Source organism: Sus scrofa, chromosome 10 (assembly GCF_000003025.6).
Source record: "Sus scrofa isolate TJ Tabasco breed Duroc chromosome 10, Sscrofa11.1, whole genome shotgun sequence".
Taxonomy (NCBI): Eukaryota; Metazoa; Chordata; class Mammalia; order Artiodactyla; family Suidae; genus Sus; species Sus scrofa.
In genome coordinates, this window is record NC_010452.4 from 30,374,951 (window position 1) to 30,394,552 (window position 19,602).

The 19,602-nt window shown below is 42.1% G+C and overlaps 1 protein-coding gene across 9 annotated transcripts in view; it reads right to left on the reverse strand.

Moving 5' to 3' along the window:
• The window catches only part of NTRK2 (neurotrophic receptor tyrosine kinase 2), a 399,889-nt gene that overhangs the window by 344,901 nt on the left and 35,386 nt on the right, over nucleotides 1–19,602 (reverse strand). For all 9 annotated transcript variants that reach the window (XM_021064645.1, XM_021064646.1, XM_021064643.1 and 6 more), the window contains 4 exons: nucleotides 14,143–14,217; nucleotides 13,956–14,027; nucleotides 7,964–8,032; nucleotides 4,887–5,041 (listed from right to left, as the gene is read on the reverse strand). In XM_021064645.1, the coding sequence (XP_020920304.1) occupies nucleotides 4,887–5,041; nucleotides 7,964–8,032; nucleotides 13,956–14,027; nucleotides 14,143–14,217 (371 nt within the window). The remainder of the gene's footprint in view (nucleotides 1–4,886; nucleotides 5,042–7,963; nucleotides 8,033–13,955; nucleotides 14,028–14,142; nucleotides 14,218–19,602) is intronic.

Genomic DNA, 19,602 nt, shown 5'->3' on the forward strand with positions numbered 1-19,602 from the left:
GATATAGAGTTCCCTGTGCTATGCAGCAGGACCTCATTGCTTCTCCATTCTAAATGTAATAGTTTGCATCTACTAACCCCAAACTCCCTGTCCATCCCACTCCCAGCTTAATTTTTTTTTTTAATTGAGAATCATGTTGGAAAATGAGAAAGCATACTGTTAGTGGATAAGAACTATGATAAACTCTCAAATTAGAGAAAGTGGGAAAATGAAAGAAAAATTGCACAGTAGTTCCAGACACATGAGTATATGCTGCACAAAACAGAGAGGCTCTAGGCTGGCCTGAGACTAGGGGTGGTCCACAGGGCACAGTGTGGCCTCCCCCTACACCACCACAGGGTAATGGGGTTAAGAAAACCAATAACCTGTGCATGTCCCACCCTTGCTCCCCAACCCTGTGCATAACATCCAACAACAGGAGCACCCACCCCCGAGTAGAAGCAATGAGTGTAGGAAGTTTGCAGGAGAAAATCAGTCATGCTAGGTACTGGGATACCCTGGAGATGTGGTGAACCCCAAGACAGGAAAGGATGTTTCAGTCATTTAAAAAAAAAATCACTGGCGATTTCAAAAATTAAAAATTGATTGGCAGAAGGGAAAATTCAGTAGCTGGAGAAATAGCTGAAGGGCAAAGCAGTGAGTAAACAATTCTCCCATTAGGCAGTACAAAAGGACAAGCAGATGGAAAGTATTACAGAAAGGTTGAGAGGTAAGGAGAGAGGAGCCAGAAGTGTAAATAACCATCTAAATAAATTAGAAAATTCTTCCAGAACTGAAGATGTGAACACTCATATTGAAAAGGTACATTGCATGTCAAACAAAATAATTTTTAAACACACACACACACACACACATCTAGTTATACTGCAGTAAAATTTAAGAATAATAAAGATAATGAGAAAATACTAAAAGCTTCTAGAGGAAGAAGAAAAGCATAGATAACCTATCAAGAAATAAGTAATGAGGTCCTCCTGTACAGCACAGGGAACCAGATCTAATCTCTGGGTAAAACATGATGGAAGATCATATGAGAAAAAGAATGTATAGATATATGTATGAGTGGCTTACTATGCTATACAGCAGAAATTGACACAACACTGTGAATCAACCATACTCTAATAAAAAAAAAAAAAAGATGTAAGCATCAGACTGGCCTCGGGTTTCTCATTAACCACACTGAACACAAGGAGAACGCGGTACAATATCTGAAAAATTCTAAGAGGAGGTTATCTTGAATCTAGAATTTTACACACAGCTAATTCCAATGAGAGGAAAAAAATACAGGCTGACTTTCCACTGGAAGAGAACTTGAAGATTATATATTTTTAATTTCTCTAAAAGAAATATTAGAGGATATACTCCAGCAAAAAGAAAAACCACTCCAAAAGGAAGTAGCAGAAGACAAGTCTCAAGGAAACAGTAAATCTTCAAAAATGTCAAGTAACAATCCAAAAATAAAATCCCCAGATGATAACAATCTGAGAGAAGGGAGCAGAAAGCAAAGAGAAGTAAAAGTATCTTTTCTCATCTTGTCAGGGGTTCCCTCTAGATACTTACAGAAAGTACCTCTAAATGTGTTAAGTATGTGTGGTGAATATTTTGGCATCGTATGTTTATAAACATAATGGAAACATAATGTATAACCTTCAAATAACTGAGAAAAAATAAAACAAAGAACTCTTATCACTAGAAGAAAAGGAAGGAAAAGGAATAACCTTACAGAAAAATAGTCTGAAGATATAAACTGGCAATTCACTGAAGCATAATCACAGTGTCTAAAGAACAGAGAAGATATCAAGTAGCAATCAAGAAAATGCAAACTAAAAAGCAATGACATACATTTATTAGAGAAAAAATATGAAGTTTGCTAATATCAAGGTATTATCTTGCTGGAGTAGTTATTAGTTGGCATGGCTACTGTTAAATGTGCAAAAACCACATTAACCAAAAATTCTGCTTCTCACTATGTACTCTAGAAAGACCTTTGCATCTGTACAGATGCCCAAAGACCATATATAAGGATGCTTATTGAACCATTTTCGTAGTAAAAAGGAAAATATCCATCACTATGAAAGATTTAGCATAATTAAGATATAGTCTACCATGAATGTCATGCAATGATTAAAAAGAATATGATGGAACCATGGCTACTGACCTGAAATGGCCACAAACAAGAAAAAGACAAGCTTTATGTGTAAATGTAGGAAATTATTTTTGCCACAAAACGTATCAGTAGTGTTTGTGCAATTACATATTAGTTTAAAAAAAAGACCCTTGGGAAAGAAAATAAAAATTAGCAGAGAAAGAACAAGACAGTTTAAGAACATAAAAAAGTCTATCAGTTCACCTTTTCTAAGGCTGCTTTTTGAAAAGCATCGTCGACATTGAAATTCACTGTGAATGTTATGTTACCATAAATGTAATCACTCAGGCCTAATCAATCAAACACATGCCCTCTGACAGTGGATTTTAAGCCTCGCTTTCATGCACACAAATTCATTGACTAATTTGTAGAAAACAAATACTACAATAGTGAAGCTCGACAGACCAGTCAGGAAAAATTAGAATCGGTTCACTCCTGCCCCTCCCTGGCCCCAATCACAATGGCCTATCAACCACCCATTAGGTGGGTGTATTACAGGAATGATGTCAGGACCATGTGGCCAAAAATTAAAATTAAAAAAAAAATTGAATTGGTTTCAGGCAAGGGCAAAGCAGGCATCTATTAAGAGCACTCTCTCTTGTTTCCTCTCAGTGGTGGCTGGAACAATATGGTCACAACAGCCATGGGGACTTGTGAGTTGGCCAGGCGGCCAGGTGACTCAACATTGAATTTCTTCCCTATAGGCATTTTCTCTCAGCGGTATAAATTTATGCCAGAACGGAGAACAGTTATCCTCTCATCCATCAGGAAAAGATAGATATTAAAAGTGGTGTTTTTTTTTTAAGAACTGGTTGACAAAGAAAGCCCAAGGAAGTTAACCAGGGAAAAAAGCCAGATTCCCCCATGATGAAAACAAAGGACTCCAGTACAACCCAAATCGGTATGAAGGGGAACTGCTGTCTTCTAAGCCCCTTCAGGGGAAGAAACAAACACTTATCCTTCCTTGATTCCAATCTCATTAAAAATGAGCAGCAGAGAGTTCCCGCTGTGGCTCTGCAGTAACGAACCCGACTAGTATCCATCAGGATGTGGGTTTGATCTCTGGCCTCACTCAGTGGGTTAGGGATCCGGCATTGCCATGAGCTGCGGTGTAGGTCACAGATGCAGCTCAGATCTAGTGTTGCTGTGGCTGTGGTGTAGGACGGCAGGTGCAGCACCAATTCAACCCCTAGCCTGGGAACTCCCATACTCTGCAGGTGCAGCCCTAAAGAGGGAAAAGGCAGGGGAGGGCAGCAGCTATATTCTCCTTAAATAAAAATTCTCACCAAACAATAGGCTCTTCTGAAAACAAAGACCTGGAAGTTGATGGTGAATATACAGATTCCTCTCAGACAAGAAGGAAGTATTGAGTGGCTTTCTGCTGTATCACCAGCCAGTAGGGCAGAAGATCAAATGTAGTTATCAACTGATGAACCGGTTGACTAACTGATTAAAATTTCGACAGAGGAATAATATACATATGTGAGTACTGCAGAGATAGGTCACAAGAGCCCTGGGCCCGTAAAAACCTAACCAGAACACTTGGAGTCTCCTTTCTGGTAAACACACTGGCACGCAGGAGCTGTCGTTTTATCATACAGTGCCCTTTTTATTTATTTATTTATTTATTTATTTGTTTGTTTTCATTTTACAGCTGCACCCTCAGCATATGGAAGCTCCCAGGCTAGGGGTCGAATCAGAGCTGCAGCAGCTGGCCTACCTCACAACCAGAGCAATGCCAGATTTAAGTCGCCTCTGTGACCCACACCACAGCTCACAGCGACACCAGATCCTTAACCCACTTCCTCATGGACACTAGTCGACTTCATTACCACTGAGCCAAGGGGAACCCCATGGTGCCATTTTAAATTCTGGAAGTACAATCCCTGAGGGAGTAGGGGGACAGGAGTAAAGGAGGTGATGGTGACCCCAGACACAGGGAAAAGCGTGTCTAAGGGCAGATGTGAGGTGCCCCCTCAAGAGACTGTGACCTCTGGCAGCAAGACAAGTTTAAGGGAACATTCTGGATTGAACTGAGTGTCCTCGTGTTGCCTGGACAGTTTATCCTCCAGGATCCCCCCTCTACATGGCCTGGGTGCCAACCAAGTATATATGTGGCCAGTGAAGAACCACACTCTCAGCAGCCACTTTTTGGATGGATGGATAGTTGGATGGATGGATGGATGGATGGATGGATGGATGGATGGATGGATGAACAAAGGAACAAAGAAAGCAAGGAATAAACAGTGTGCTTTTTCCCCCTGTGCACTTTAAAGTCCTCTGTTCAGAATTAATATCCTACTGGACTTCCCATTATGGCTCAGTGGTTAACGAATCCGACTAGGAACCATGAGGTTACAAGTTCAATCCCTGGCCTCGCTCAGTGGGTTAAGGATCCAGCATTTCCCTGAGCTGTGGTGTAGGCTGCAGACGCGGCTCGGATCCCGCGTTGCTGTGGCTGTGGCATAGGCCAGAGGCTACAGCTCTGATTAGACCCCTTAGCCTTGGAACCTCCATGTGCCACAGGTGCAGCCCTAGAAAAGGCAAAAAAAAAAAAAAAAAAAAAAAAAAAAAAAAAGAAGAATTAATATTCAACTTGCAGAAAGAGCACACCCAACTCAGTGGAGACATGGAGTCCACATCGCATAAAACCTGGGTGGTGGTAACCTTGCCAGATGCTCTACCACACCAAAGCAATTAGAATCATTCATAGCACGGAGAACTCATGGATTTAATAAATTACCACAATTGGGTATCTGCAGGTTTGCCAGGGAAATATTCTTGCTGTTTTCATCCAGGCAGTACAAATCCTGAGTTTCTAGACTGGGCTTAGTTTCCTGAAGAGTCTTGATCCACATAATGTCACAGGAGCATCTAAATGGATTGCCCACCAGGATCCTATGTGGAAGAAAAATGAAATGCAATCAGGCTTCTCTTTTTGCAGTTTTAACTACAGAATTGTTTATGACACGCTAACAACAATCTGAATTCCTTCTAGCAGGCTATCTTTGAAATTCACATCCATCTTGACTGCATAACAGTACTTATCATTTGTTCATTCACCTAATACTTACTGATATTCTGCTATGTGCAAACACGCCTGTAGAAGCTAAAGGATGCAAAGTGATGGAAGATCTTTCAGACTCATAGGGAAAGGAGATAAGAGCAGAAATAACCATAGTGTAGGATAGGGAGTTCCTGTTGTGGCTCAGCGGTAACAAATCCAACAAGTAACCATGAGATGCAGGTTCGATCCCTGGCCTTGACCAGTGGGTCAGGGATCCAGTGTTGCCATGAGCTGCGGTGTAGGTCACAGACATGGCTCGGATCTGGTATTGATCCCAATTCTACCCCTCGCCTGGGAACTTCCATATGCCGCACACGTGGGCCCTAAAAAGCAAAAAAATAAAATTTAGATTTAAAAAACCTCCAATGTAGGATAGACAAGGATGTCTTACGGCAAAAAATAAGATGCTGCAACAACTTTATCACAGTTATTACACAGTCATAAAGAAGAGTTTAAGTAAAGAAGCCAACATTATGTTTTCAGAAACCCTAACAGATTTATTTCTAACTAGGCTAGAGATTCAAGTGGCACCACTTAATAAGTTCAAGTTTCAGTGGAGGGCAGAGAAATTGCATCTGAACTGAAAATGACCCTGGGAATACAATGCTAAGACTGAAGTGTGAGAGCTAGCAGGGTGGCACTCCCAGTTTTCCGAATTACACAATCACAGCTCTGTACGATGGATGCGAGAAAGTTGGAGTAAAGGTGAGGGACAGAACCTGGACGGGAACTCTTGAACCTCCTACACATACACTCACACACAGGCACACAACACACACCCGCTTGGGAGCACGCGCCAAGTTCAGGGTTTCTGAGAGCAAGGGCAACGGAGATCTAGATTGAGCTCCTCAGCCCGTTGTGGGAAGGGCTGCAAAGAGAAAGCCACCGTTCGACCACATTGCCTGGGCTCCTGTGGCCTGTGATTGGTGAAAGAGGAAGTAGTCAAGAGGAAAATAAAAACCACGAGAAAAAAAAAATCTTTAAATGCTTATTTATAATACTCAGTGGCCCATTTAAGATGAATTCCATTTATGGTAATGAGCCTTTAAATGATGCCATTTAAAATCATTACATAGGCTCTGCCTGGCATTAACCACAATACTTAAGATTTCCGTGAGGACAGGACCTGGGCTTGGCAACATCATTGACTCCTGTGGTTTTTCTGGTTGGGTTCTAAGATTCTCAGGGATCCCTGGAGACTTTTCCAGGAGTTTCTTTGGGGGAAATGTGGTCATGGCAGACTCATTTAATTTGTGTTTGCTTGATCGCCTCCAAACAGCCTTAAGACACCAATAAAAAAAAAAAAAAAAAAAAAAAAGAGTTGATGCTCCTAGAGAGAGACTATAATATGGGAGATATTCACAACGTTTAAGCCCAACCAATCCAAGATGTTTCCTGGCGTTCTGAGTAGCTGAAAAACTAAGAAATCTTTTATTTTATTTTATTTTATTTACTTATTTTTTTTTAGGGCCACACCTGTGACATATGGAAGTTCCCAGACCAGGGGTCGTTGAATTAGAGCTGCACCTGCTGGCCTACGCCACAGCCACCGCAAAGCCAGATCTGAGCCACATCAGCACCCTATACTGCAGCTTCTGGCAATGCTGGATCCTTAACCCAAGGAGTGAGGCCAGGGATTGAACCCACATCCTCATGAATAGGAGTCGGGTTTGTTCCTGCTGAACCACAACAGGAACTCCAGAAATCTTTTTAAAACAAAGGTGTGCCTGAATCCACAGAAGGGATAAGGAAGCCAAGGGATCTTGAGTGAGGAAGACAGCAATGTTCACAGGACCACACAGCGCAGGCAGACAGCCGGATTCCTCCTCTCACGCAGAGGACACACGCCTTTGGCAGTGACTCTTAAAGCACCTTATACTTAATGTGTTCAGGCCTTTCCCTCTCCCACTGGATAGCCAAATCCTGGAATACAGAAACTGGGCTCCTTACACCCCCATGGGTTCATTAGCACTGCGGGTTCGTTAGCACTGCGCCACAACAGGAACTCCTGGATTTGCTATCTGTTAGGGCCTGGATATAACAAGGACCCTTGTAGAAGATGTGTGGCCACCTTTTTTTTACACAAAACCCCTATCTTCTCTTTTTCCTTCTTTTAGAAAACAAGTTTTAACAGGGAACTATATCCAATCACTTGCAATAGAACATGGTATAAGATAATAAAAGAAAAAAATGTACATTTAGGTATTTAAAATGGAAAAATAAATAAAATAATATTATAAAAGAAAACAAGTTTGGGAGTTCCCGTCATGGCTCAGCGGAAACGAATCTGACTAGTATCCATGAGGACGTAGGTTTGATCCCTGGCCTCGCTCAGTGGGTTAAGACTCCAGTGTTGCTATGAGCTGTGGTGTAGGTTGCAGACTCAGCTTGGAACCCACATTGCCGTGGCTGTGGTGTAGGTCGGAGGCAGCTCCAATTCAGCCCCTAGCCTGGAACCTCCATATGCCGCAGTGAGGCCCTAAAAAAACAAAAAACAAAAAAAAAACTTTTTATGGAAAAGTACTATTTAAATGCATCATAAATGATATATTACTATCGAAGAGTTCTATTAATTTTTTACTGTTGAATCACATTTTCATGAGGGGATAAAAGAACAAATGGCCAAAAATTAAATCTTTTTTCATGAATGTTGATATAAAAATAAATCTGCAGCATTATTTATTTTAAAAACCACTTAATTACATTGTCCTTTGAAATTTTTCCCCCAAATGCCACGCAAAATCATTACTTACAGCTCAGACAAATCAAGGTGACGAAAATGTTTCCTAGACAAAATCGTCAGTTTATTTCGGGTAAAATTGCTGAAAGAAATCAAAAACATTAAATGTGAATTGCGAGTATACATTTTAGGAATAAAGTATGCAAATATAATTTTTTTCAAAATATAATTTTATTTGTTCATGGTTCATGCCTTACTTAGATGAAATAATCTCTTTCACCTAGAGTGATAGCTTAATTTTTCCTGCCTCTTTTACAATTCTTGCTTGAGTGTGGGCTTGGAGGTACATATATTTATAATCTCTATTTTTAATCTCTTTTTTTACCCCTGAGTTTATTTTTCATACTCAAAGCCAAGTTATATACCTCCTAGAGATATCTGACCTTCTGAACAATTAATAGGAGGATTAAATTAAACTAAATTAAATTTAAACCATAAGCTCACTAGGGGGAAAGATACTTTAAAGCTAAAGAGCATCATGAATATTTTGAAAATACATGACACACAAAACTCTGAATATCAACTGAAATTATCATATCCTAATAGGAAAGATAACACCTACTGATTGATAAAATTCTGCTGAGAGTACTAAAATATGACTTCCAAACAATTGGATAATTTCACAATGAGAACAATAACAGCAAAATATCAGCTAGCAAAGAAAATGTCAGATTTTTATCTGGAAATAGTCTCGTAACATATCAAGATTTGGACCAACCAGATAATGAAAAGATGTCCTATTTGTGACTGAAAAAACACTAATGAATTTACTGACGTGTTCCAAATACGTAGTTTTATTCCAGGGAATAGGATTTTCTGTTTCCAATGATCAGCGTCATGAGTGAGACCTTCAGCTGGAAAATTTGGAGCCGTAATCCCAGCAGCTGACTCACTCTGTGAATTTGTTTACCAGTCAAATTTATTTTAAAAGCGTGCAATGCTTCAGCCACTAGATATGTGTTTAAGAAGTAACAGGAATGTAAAGCAAACAGCAACTTTTACAAAACAGCTGAGCCCTCAACACTCTGCCAGGAGCTTTTCAGTATCTGATTCTAGTTCAGGAAAGTGAGCCCTCGGCCGAGAGTCAAGTACCTGCAGGAGATCTGAGGTGAGAGCAATCCTGGCCCCGCTGAGGCTAGTCTGTTGTGTCTACCCCCTAAAATCATAAGTCAAAGTCTTCTAGTATGCCCAGCCAGTCACGTTCAAAGGAGATAGATTAAAGACCAGGAGGAGCTAATACATATACTAAGACCAGTTAGTTGATGGATAAAGAAATGCAGCTTCAGCATCTTATAATTCAAGAAGGTGTGTGGCCTAAACTTCAAATGCGTCAATCTTGAGATTTGCACTGTGGGCCTATATATGATATTTTCTTAGATATTTTCCTTTTAGGTGGATACGAAAGATGCTTCCTATATTTTCTTATTAATACAGCTGTAATAGACATATGTTAACATGTTAAAAGAAGGAGGAGGAGAAGGAGGAGGAGAATGATGAGAAGAAAGAGAGGAAGGAGGAGGAGAAGGAGGAGTAGGAGGAGGAGAAAGAGGAGGAGAAGAAGGAAGAGAAGGAAGAGGAGGGGGAGGAGGAGGAGGGGGAGGAGAAGATGCAGATGACAACCACTAGGATGAAGTCTAAGACAAAGACATGTGGCCACTCCCAGCTTAATTCTCTATTGAGATTTTCTCTGCACACTGAGGTATATGGAGCAATTGGCCAACGGGGACTTGCCGTGTAGCACAGAGAATTCTACCCTGTATTCTATGATAATCTATGAGGGAAAAGAATCTGAGAGAGAATGGGTGTGTGTGTATGTATGGCTGGGTCATGTTGCTGTACAGCAGAAATGATCACAGCCTTGTAAATCAACTCTAATTCAATGACATATTAAAAAAAAAAAAAAAAGATTAGGGAGGTCCTGTTGTTGTGCATTGGAGACAAACCCGACTAGTATCCATAAGGACCCAGGTTCGATCCCTGGCTTCACTCAGGCTCAGATCTCATGTTGCTGTGGCTGTGGTGTAGGCCGGCAGCTGCAGCTCCAATTCAACCCCTAGCCTGGGAACCGCCACATGCTGTGGGTTCGGCCCTAAAAAGCAAAAAAAAAAAAAAAAAAGATTAAAAAAAAAAGAGATTTCCTCTCATCCACCCCCTCACCTACACGAAGGTACCCTCTTCCTTTTACACTTGCATTTTCTCTCTTCATGCTAAGTGTAAACTGCTCACCCACATAAAAAAAATAATCCAGCGGGAAGTTGTAAAATGTGCCCACATAAATCTTTTCTTTTGGAATGTGAATGAAGAATGGGTTTCCCTGGAGTCCAATACATTGACAAGTCACCCTGCCTGTCTTCACCACAGCCTTGGAGGAACAAATGTTTTCATCTTCATCAGAAACCCCCTTCCTTCTGAAGACAAAAAACCAAAACCAAAAACCAAAACCAAAAGACGCTACTCTTCCTCCCAAGAAGAATGAGGAGCGAGGAGGCAAAGAAAGCGGACGATGTCAAGGTTCCCAGGCAGCTGGCAAGCCCCCCACCCCACCCCCCAGGGCAGCTAGCGAACCCCCCCTCCTCCCGGCCCCCCGGGCAGCTAGCGAGCCCCCAGCCCCTCACTCCCCAGGCAGCTGCCCTGTGGGACTGCCAGTCACGCAGCCCACAGCCCAAAGAACAAGATGAGTTTTATAAACCATACTTATTATTGCGGCCAAAAGCCAAAAAGGGGGAGGAGGGGAGGAAAAAAAAAGAAAAATCAACAATCCTCTTACTGTTTGATTATAGAACTTTGCAAAAGAGCTAATTAGCACCTCTGCAAAGCCTCTGGAAAACACGAATCCCAGCTTTTCTCACAGTTTCTGGGTTCTCAGGGGCTGGGCAGGAATGAAAGGCACCAAGAAATAAACGCAGGGACCAGTCCGAAGGGCTCTGGACCACGGGATGCTTAATATGCACAAGAGAGGGGAGGGGTGATGAAAGTGACCAACAGGATCCAATCTGAATTTGCCTAAAAGGCAAAAGGAAATAGATGCTCTTGCGCACATTTTTGTATTGCTGGGCAAACTCAGAGAGATAACCAGTATCTCCCAGGGGTCGAAAGAAACAGCTTCCACACGCGTTTCTTTATCAGCTTCCCCGCAGCCATGGTGCAGAGTCTGGTAAGATGCCCTTTGCTAAGTACGGGGAATCAGGGAGCACACACCAGCGCCCGCCACACACAGAGGCCATGAGCAGAGGCTGAGAGACCCAGGTCTGGAAAGGAGGACACCTGACTTACTTCCCTCCTCCCTGCCATTCCCTAAAGTCAACCACTTAATTGAATGTTCATTTGGGCAATGAGGAGGCTCTTTCATCAGGTGAATGTATGAAGCTTACTGACTTTGTGACTTTTTCCTAACTGTCTGAATACTAGCTAGACTGCGTGCCTTTTTACCATTTGACAATGGCTTTGTTTTTTCAGTCTGATCAATATTTGGCCTTTTCAGTCTGATCAATATTTGGGCTTTTTCAGTTTTTTCAGTCTGATCAATATTTGGCTTCCCGACTGTTGGCTTTTAAAGAAACTATAGATGTCCATCTCCTTGGTTTCCTACTTTCAAGTGACACCTCTTTGGCAGACTGGGACAAATACTTGGCTTTATGTATTTGGAATATGACTATAATTTTTCTACCATATATCAGCCTGCAAAAAAAAAAAATGCAAAAAGGGGTTTTGGTTTTCATATAATCAGCTTGGAACAAGGAAACTAGGGAAAATACAAGAGGTATGGTAAGAGGTATAGCCCAGTTGTAAATAGGTCTATTTCTAAAACCCAAACCCATGGCTGTATGCAAGCCACAGGCCACCATATAGATCACAACATGAGGGAAAGTGATGCAGTGAAACATCCAGGAAAATGTGGCTGTTGAGTCATTCGGATCCACAATGAGCAGTAATGAAAATACCAGAACTTAACCACTGAGGTCATTAATTATACTAAGTGATTGCATTAGAGCGTTCTGCCTTTTTCTCCTGTCCAACTTCTGTCTTGTTTATGCTATCAAGGCCTACGCAAGACATCAGATTCATGCAGGCAAACCAACTACAGAGACGGTGCCAAAAAGCCTCTAAATGCAATGTGTTCACAAAGTTCCTTGGAGTTGTCATCCCCTTTTTGCCAAACATGTTATACCTTAATTCTACGGACCTTATTTTTAAATTGACTGCATCTTTCATGCCCCCTATGAAATATGAAGTCACCACACTGGCTTGATGAAATGAAGGGTTTATCAAAAGGGCAACGACTCTCCTTAGAAAAGAATGCTTTCTTTTATTTTTGTTTTATTTATTTATTTATTTATTTATTTTGCTTTTTTAGGGCCACACCTGGGGCATATGATGAGGTTCCCAGGCTAGGGGCCATATTGGAGCTGCAGCTGCCAGCCTACACCACAGCCACAGCCACGGCCACATGGGATCTGAGCCATGTCTGCAACCTACACCACAGCTCATGGCCATGCCAGATCCTTAACCCACTGAGCGAGGCTGGGGATTGAACCCGCATCCTCATGGATACTAGTTGGGTGCATTATCACTGAGCCACAACAGGAATCTCTCTACTTTCTTTTATAACTAGCCTGGAAATCAGTCAGGGAACTGGTCTCCCCAAGAAGAAGAAAGAGGGCAAATGGTACAAGAAGGGCTATTCTCTCATTACAAGAGCAGCACACATTCCGCGTTCTGCCCATGAGCTGAAAGAATGGCCCGCAGGGAGCCTGGGAGTGAAAATTCTGCCCCTTTCCATCTGTGCCCCTTTCCATCTCATTTTACATTTACGAAATGGAAATCAAACAAATCCTCCCTACCCACTGTCAGACAAATCAAATGTGATAAAGCCAGTTAGAGTCCTGGAGGTAGAGTACAGACTCTGAAACACATAAAGTGTCGTTGCAGAGAGTGTGCAAAGCCCAAAAGTGCCGATGGTTGCAAGCCACATCCTCCCACAGAAGTCCCTACTGAAAACTTGGGGTGTGAGGGGCACAAGGCTGAGCTTAGGGGTGGGGGATTCTCAGTTTCATAAGGAAACATTACGGAGAGTTCCCGTCGTGGCACAGTGGAAATGAATCCGACTAGGAACCATGAGGTTGCAGGTTCGATCCCTGGCCTTGCTCAGTGGGTTAAGGATCTGGCGTTGCTATGAGCTGTGGTGTGGGCCACAGACATGGCTCGTATCCGGCATTGCTGTGGCTGTGGGTAGGCTGGAGGCTACAGCTCCGACTGGACCCCTAGCCTAGGAACCTCCATATGCTGCAGATGTGGCCCTAAGAAGACAAAAAGACAAAAAAAAAAGAAAAGAAAAGAAAAGAAACGTCACAGGAAGGCCACTCCTTCTTGACCAAGTACCATCATCTAACAAAATTTTGCAGCAAACAATCTAAGAGCTCCCTCTTGGCACAGTTTCATTTGGCTTCAGTTGACATCCACCTTGGACTTCAGTGGAAGCATCTGCTATTGTTACAGTGGTCTGAACCTTTGGTGCGTCCCATGATTGATTTTTCTCCACTTTTATCAATCATGACAGACAGCTTTTGGAAAACGAAGGTTCAAAAGAGGACCCACTGTGGGAAGAAGAGCCTGAGCAGTTTTTAGTTCCCTAAAAAGGCCAAGGCCAAGTCAGTTTCTTTCAATGCCACTTGTTTGATGTCTTCCAGGGAACATGTCATGATTCCAAGGAAAAGAACTGAGGAGGCTGTACCAGGACATAGTTTTTACCTCGGACTCCTTGCTGTTGGCCTCTTGCTCTGTCCAAGATGGAAATGGCCCAGAAATTCATGAAAGGAAATAGCAGGCTGTTCTAAGCAACCCTCTGAAGCTATTCAGAAATCAAAGCTAATGTTTCTAAGCTATTGTCAAAGCTATACTTACTTTTTAAAAAGGAGGTTTAGAGTTGGAAAAGAAGGAAAATAAACAGAGGGGGAAATAATGAAGAAATTGGGTCCTGGGAAGCAAAACGATCAACTTTTACTTACATGTGCTGTAAGTTGCTATTTTTCAGAAATGCTTTATGAGCCACAGATTTTAATCCGGAATCCACAATGGTCCTAAGAAAGCACATAATTGCATGCATGTTAGAGCGAATGGATGACCATTCCTCTGACAAAAATAGAGCATAAGAAAAAGTTATGAGATAAGTTATTGCAAGTCCTGAGTACTCACAGATTTTTCAGTCCTGCATAAGCTTCAACATCATCTTCATTGATGATTTCTAATCTTTTCTGATTTGCAATATAACTGCAAAAAGAAAGAAAAAAAAAAAAAGCAGAGAGTAAAAACTAGTGACTCAGGATGCAAGGAGTCCATAAAGAAATGGGTAACTTCCATCCAGCCCACCAGGCTGCTCAAAGTGATCCTTCCCCACCCACATAGCCCCACCATTGATTTTTAAAACAGCATGGGGGTGTAAGGAGTTCCCATCGTGGCTCAACAGAAACGGATCTGACTAGGAACCATGAGGTTGCAGGTTCGATCCCTGGCCACGCTCAGTGGGTTAAGGATAAAGTGTTGCTGTGTAAGCTGTGGTATGGGTCACTGATGCGGCTCGGATCCTATGTTGCTGTGGCTGCACTGCGTTGTACAGGCTGGCAGCTGGAGCTCTGATTAGACTCTCAGCCTGGGAACCTCCATATTCCCTGGGTGCAACCCAAAAAAAAAAAAAAAAAACAGCAAGGGGTGCAAAATTGAGTGTGACTGAGGAGAAGCCATGACCGAGCAGGTTTCATAGTCAATGATAGATTCACCATTTTCATTTTTTCTTAACCTTTTATCACTCTTTCAGCTAGCATATTCAATCTGCCATCCCACTCAAAGTGTCCCCTGTGTATAAAAGTGAGAATAACTTGCAAATGCATCCACTACCTCTCAAAAGTATTTCACCCTAATGGTGACAGCCACAGGGACACTGGTGTCACCACACACAGGACAAATCATGTTTTGCTTCATGTTCCAAGAGAAGCAGCCACTCCTTCCTTTTACCTCCTGAAACATGGAAGCAGCATTGCCTCCCTCTCTCTCTCTCCCTCCCTTCCTCCAGCTCTCTTTTCCCGGCCCAGGATCCCCTCTGTCTGCTTTTGTCAGTAAATAAAAGCAATTTTTCTGTTCAGGAGCATCATTTCACAAACCCCATGTCCCCCTAGTGCCCTCTCTGAAGAAACTGTCCTCTACCCTCAAATGCAGGAGTAAACTGTAACTCTGGCTGGACCCAGAGTTCCATCCCCTTGGCCAGGACAACTGGCCTAGAGATGGGCACGTGACCTCACCTGAGCCAATGAGAAGCATCCCTAGAATTAAATAAGTAAATAAATGCTGCAGCAGAGTCTCTCTCCTTCCCTGGGATCAGAGCTGAAAGATTACACAGGCCTGAGGTTTCCAAGGGAAGTATTTCTGCCACATGGAAAGAGACCGTCCAAGAATGCAGTCAGCACACAGAAGGAAAGAAAGCTAAGAAATAAAAAGAGATACAGAGACAGAAGCCTGAAAATGCCCCTTAAGCCTCTGGATACAATCATCTCTGAGGTTAATTGTCATTCACAGAAGTTTGATCTGAATTCATGTCTCGCTTGTAACCAATAAACTCCCTGGGAATACAAACATAAAACCATTAAACCTACTCCCATGGAATTTCCCTGTGCTGCCTTTATCTGAGCACCTGCTCTATTCACTTTTCTTAGGTCACAGTCTCTTTTTGGAGACAACTGGATCCTGGTTTATAACTCCTAACATGCACCGCAGCATCCAGCAAAGCAACTTGTGCAAACCAAGTCCTCAAGGATGAAGGATGGATGGATGGATAGATGGACAACACCTAGAGTTCCAAAGGCACTCAATAAAGTTCTATTAAGATGGATTTTTCCCTTTTCTTTTCCAAAAAAGAATATGATATTCCAATTAAGACACTAAAAACAAATATTTAGCCTTACATTAACAACATGAGTTAAAATGGAAAAAAAAAAAAAGTCACCAATGAGAGAGAAGATACAGTGTCTACAGATCCCTAATCCAAAAAAAGGAAAAATAAATGATGTCAAAATACACGGTAAGGGAAGTTCCCTTGTGGCGCAGCAGGTTAAGGATTCGGGGTTGCCACAGCTGTGGCGTGGTCACAGGTTTGATCCTTGGCCCAGTAACTTCCACATGTCATGGGTGCAGCCAAAATAATAAGAAGAAGAAGAATAAACGGTAAGTGTTAGGGCACTCATTTTTAGAAAATAAATTTTAGAAATAAAGCAAAATAAGTAAATCTCCAGGGAAAAAACATCAAAGAGAATTTTTTTTTTTTTGCTTTTTAAGGCCACACTGAGGCATATGGAGGTTCCCAGGCTAGGGGTCCAATCTGAGCTGTAGCCACCAGCCTACACCACAGCCACAGCAAAGCCAGATCCGAACGGCATCTTCAACCTACACCACAGCTCATGGCAATGCTGGATCCTTGATCCACTGAATAAGGCCAGGGATCGAACCTGTGTCCTCATGGATGCTAGTCAGATTCATTTCCACTGAGCCACAATGGGAACGCTAGGAAATAATTTTAAAATAACTCCCATAAACACTGGGCACCTTCTGCTCAAAGATTTAGGTTCTCCCTGATCCCCGGGGCCTAGTACTAGACACAGAGCAAGGATCCATCCCCTTGTTTCCCTCTATCACACACAGAAGGAAATAGTTGATGCCTCCAATCTAATGATCAATTGATCTAAAGATCAATCTAATGATCTTACTGTTGAAATGATCAAATTTCAAGGGTAAGAATTTTTACAAAACGTTTCAAAATGATCACACTTTACATTCGTCCAAGATTTTCAATCTACTAATATTTTCAGGAAAACCCATAGGGACCTCCCTTTTCTAAAGTACCTCCCAAGAATGGCATTTCGGAGAGCCCTACCTTGTCATGTTTTTGTTTTGTTTTTCATGCAACTGGCAGGAAAAAAAAAAAAAGAAGAAGAAGAAGAAGACAAATGATGTGGACAAGGTTTCTTCTGGGTCACCACCAGGATTCCAGAGAGGCTTGGCCACTCCTTACAGCGGAGCTGGCATGGTGGCTTGTCACCACTCCAAAAGCTCCCGAGAGATTCTTCAGCTCTCTCTGCCTGGCTCATCACAGCATCCTCTGTGCTCATGACAGGGCCTGACACTCAGGAGGTACTTGACCCACATCTGTGGCACAAAGCATTTATTTTTTTAACTTTTCCCTTAGCTTTTTAGGCCCTTTATTTTATGGTTATTTTCATTTTCATCAGACTTTTGATTTATAAACTACCCAATTGTGTTCAACGAAACACGAGCTAACATACATAAAAATGAATGGCGTAGACAAGAGAGAAGCAAGAGCAGGGAGTTTCCCTGGTGGTCAAGAGGTTAGGACTTGGTACTTTCATGGCTGCAGCCCAGGTTCGATCCCTGGCCTGGGAACGGAGATCCCACATGGAGCCACCGCCAAAAAAAAGCACAGCCAAAAAAGAAAAAAAGAAAAGCAAGAGCAGAGATATCAGGGAAGCTAGGGATGGGGTTGAAAATGCATATACTTGCTGGGAAAGGGCCCCCAGCTTATCGCTAAGCTTTCTAGTGCCACACCCAAGAAAAGGAGACATACATTTAGTCAGCGGTAGATTCACAGGGATCATGAGATGAAAATAAGTCAGATGTTAAGCAAAGTGTAACTGTTCTTGAATTTAAAACCAGTTAGGTTAATCTATCTGGGAAAAGAATCTGAAAGAGAAGGGATATGTGTATATATGACTGATTCACATTGTGGTACAGCAGAAACTATCACAACTTTGTAAACTGACTATGCTTCAATAACACTTAAAATAAACAAACAAACAATTAAAACCAGCCAGGAGATTCTGTTGAAAACTACCAAAAGAAGCATGTGAAATTACAAAAAAAAAAAAAAAGATGACTAGTGAATACTCTTCCACTGTGAAGGCAGGAATGCCCTGGACGAAGACTGAATTCTTCTCCTGGTCAAAACGGAAAAAACCAACAGAAGAGCTGGATTAAAAGGTCGGCAAGTGACCCTCCGGATGCCAAGAATTCCCTTTCATAAGTCACCATCTGCAGCGATTCTTACAACAAAGCTGCAGGCTATAAATTGCTTCTAAAACCAACCCCTTAAGAAACGCCCTTTAGATACCATGAAGCGAGGAATCATAGGGTTAGAATGGAAGCCAGTAAAGTTAATGGCAAACAATCCACAAAGGGGAAACCTCAATGCCAAGAAACATATGAAAAGCCGTTTTCACCCTTAAGGAATCTGAGATGCAAACTAAAACAACATGGACATACCATTCCTCTCCCACTAGCTGGATGAAATTAATGAAAGTCTGACAATGCACACTGTTGGAGGGAGTGTGAATTGGCACAACCCCATGAAGAGTAATTTACCTGTAGCCTGGAAAATTACCAATCACGCACTTTACAGAGTCCAGCAATTCCATCTCTAAGTGTTCACCTTAGATAAGCGCTCACTCGTGCACACAAGGAGACAGACGAAAGAATATTCACTGTCATACAGTAAGAATCAAAAAGTGGAAACAACCGAGTGTCTGTCAATTAAGAAACAGAATAAATAAGTTGGATTGAACCAGATCTTTTTTTTTTTTTTTTCTCCTTGCTTTTTAGGGCCATACCTGTGGCATATGGAGGTTTCCAGGCTAGGGGTCAAATCGGAACTACAGCTGCCAGCCTACATCACAGCCACAGCCACACCAGATCCCCCGACCCACTGAGCAGGGCCAGGGATCAAACCCGCAACCTCATGGTTACTTGTCAGATTTGTTTCCGCTGTGCCACAACAGGAACTCCTGAACCAGATCTTTCTATCTGAGCAGAAAAGAAATCTTCATGCTAAGTGAGAAAGAAAAATAAAATTTCATACTGACATGTACACATAACATCAAACGATTGATGTGAACTTTTAAAAAGACTCAAATCACAATACCGCATCATGTTCACAGCCAAAGATATTTGTAAAGGATAGAAAAAAAGTTGCGAGGCAGGTCATCATGGGAAAGGAGAATGGGTCTGGGATAAAGACATGGAACTTCTTAAAGGATTTTATTAAACATCTAAATGATTCCTTAAAAAAAAAAAAAAAAAAAAAAAGCCTTGTAACAAAAAAAAAAAAAAAAAAGACGAAAACGTTGGTTCAGCTCTGAATATAAGTTCCTGACATTATTGTTATGTCATTGTATTTTTAAGAATTTTTAAATGTGTGAATCAAGAAGAAAGAAGGAGGGAAAGTAGGGAGAGAGGAAAAGAGGGAGGGGAGAAAGGGGAGAGACAGAGGAAGCCACAAAGGAAATGACCCCAGGGAAGCTGGACCCCAGGGCTTCTCAGTTACGAGGTGACCAAACACACCTGGGCTCTGGTCCTTGGTGTTTTGGACCATGGGATAGGCACACAATCTAAAAGTCTTCAGCTCCCTGCCCCAGAGTTCCTGGACAGGACCAGAAGGCTAAGGCGCATGCTGGGCTGCCCCCTACTGGTGATTTCCAAATGCCTCCCCAAGGATGTTTGTTTCCATTGGTGTACAGCTGACTTACACTGTTGTATTAGTGACAGGGGCACAGAAAAGTGAATCAGTCACACATACAATCTCTCCATTCTCTTTTCCCA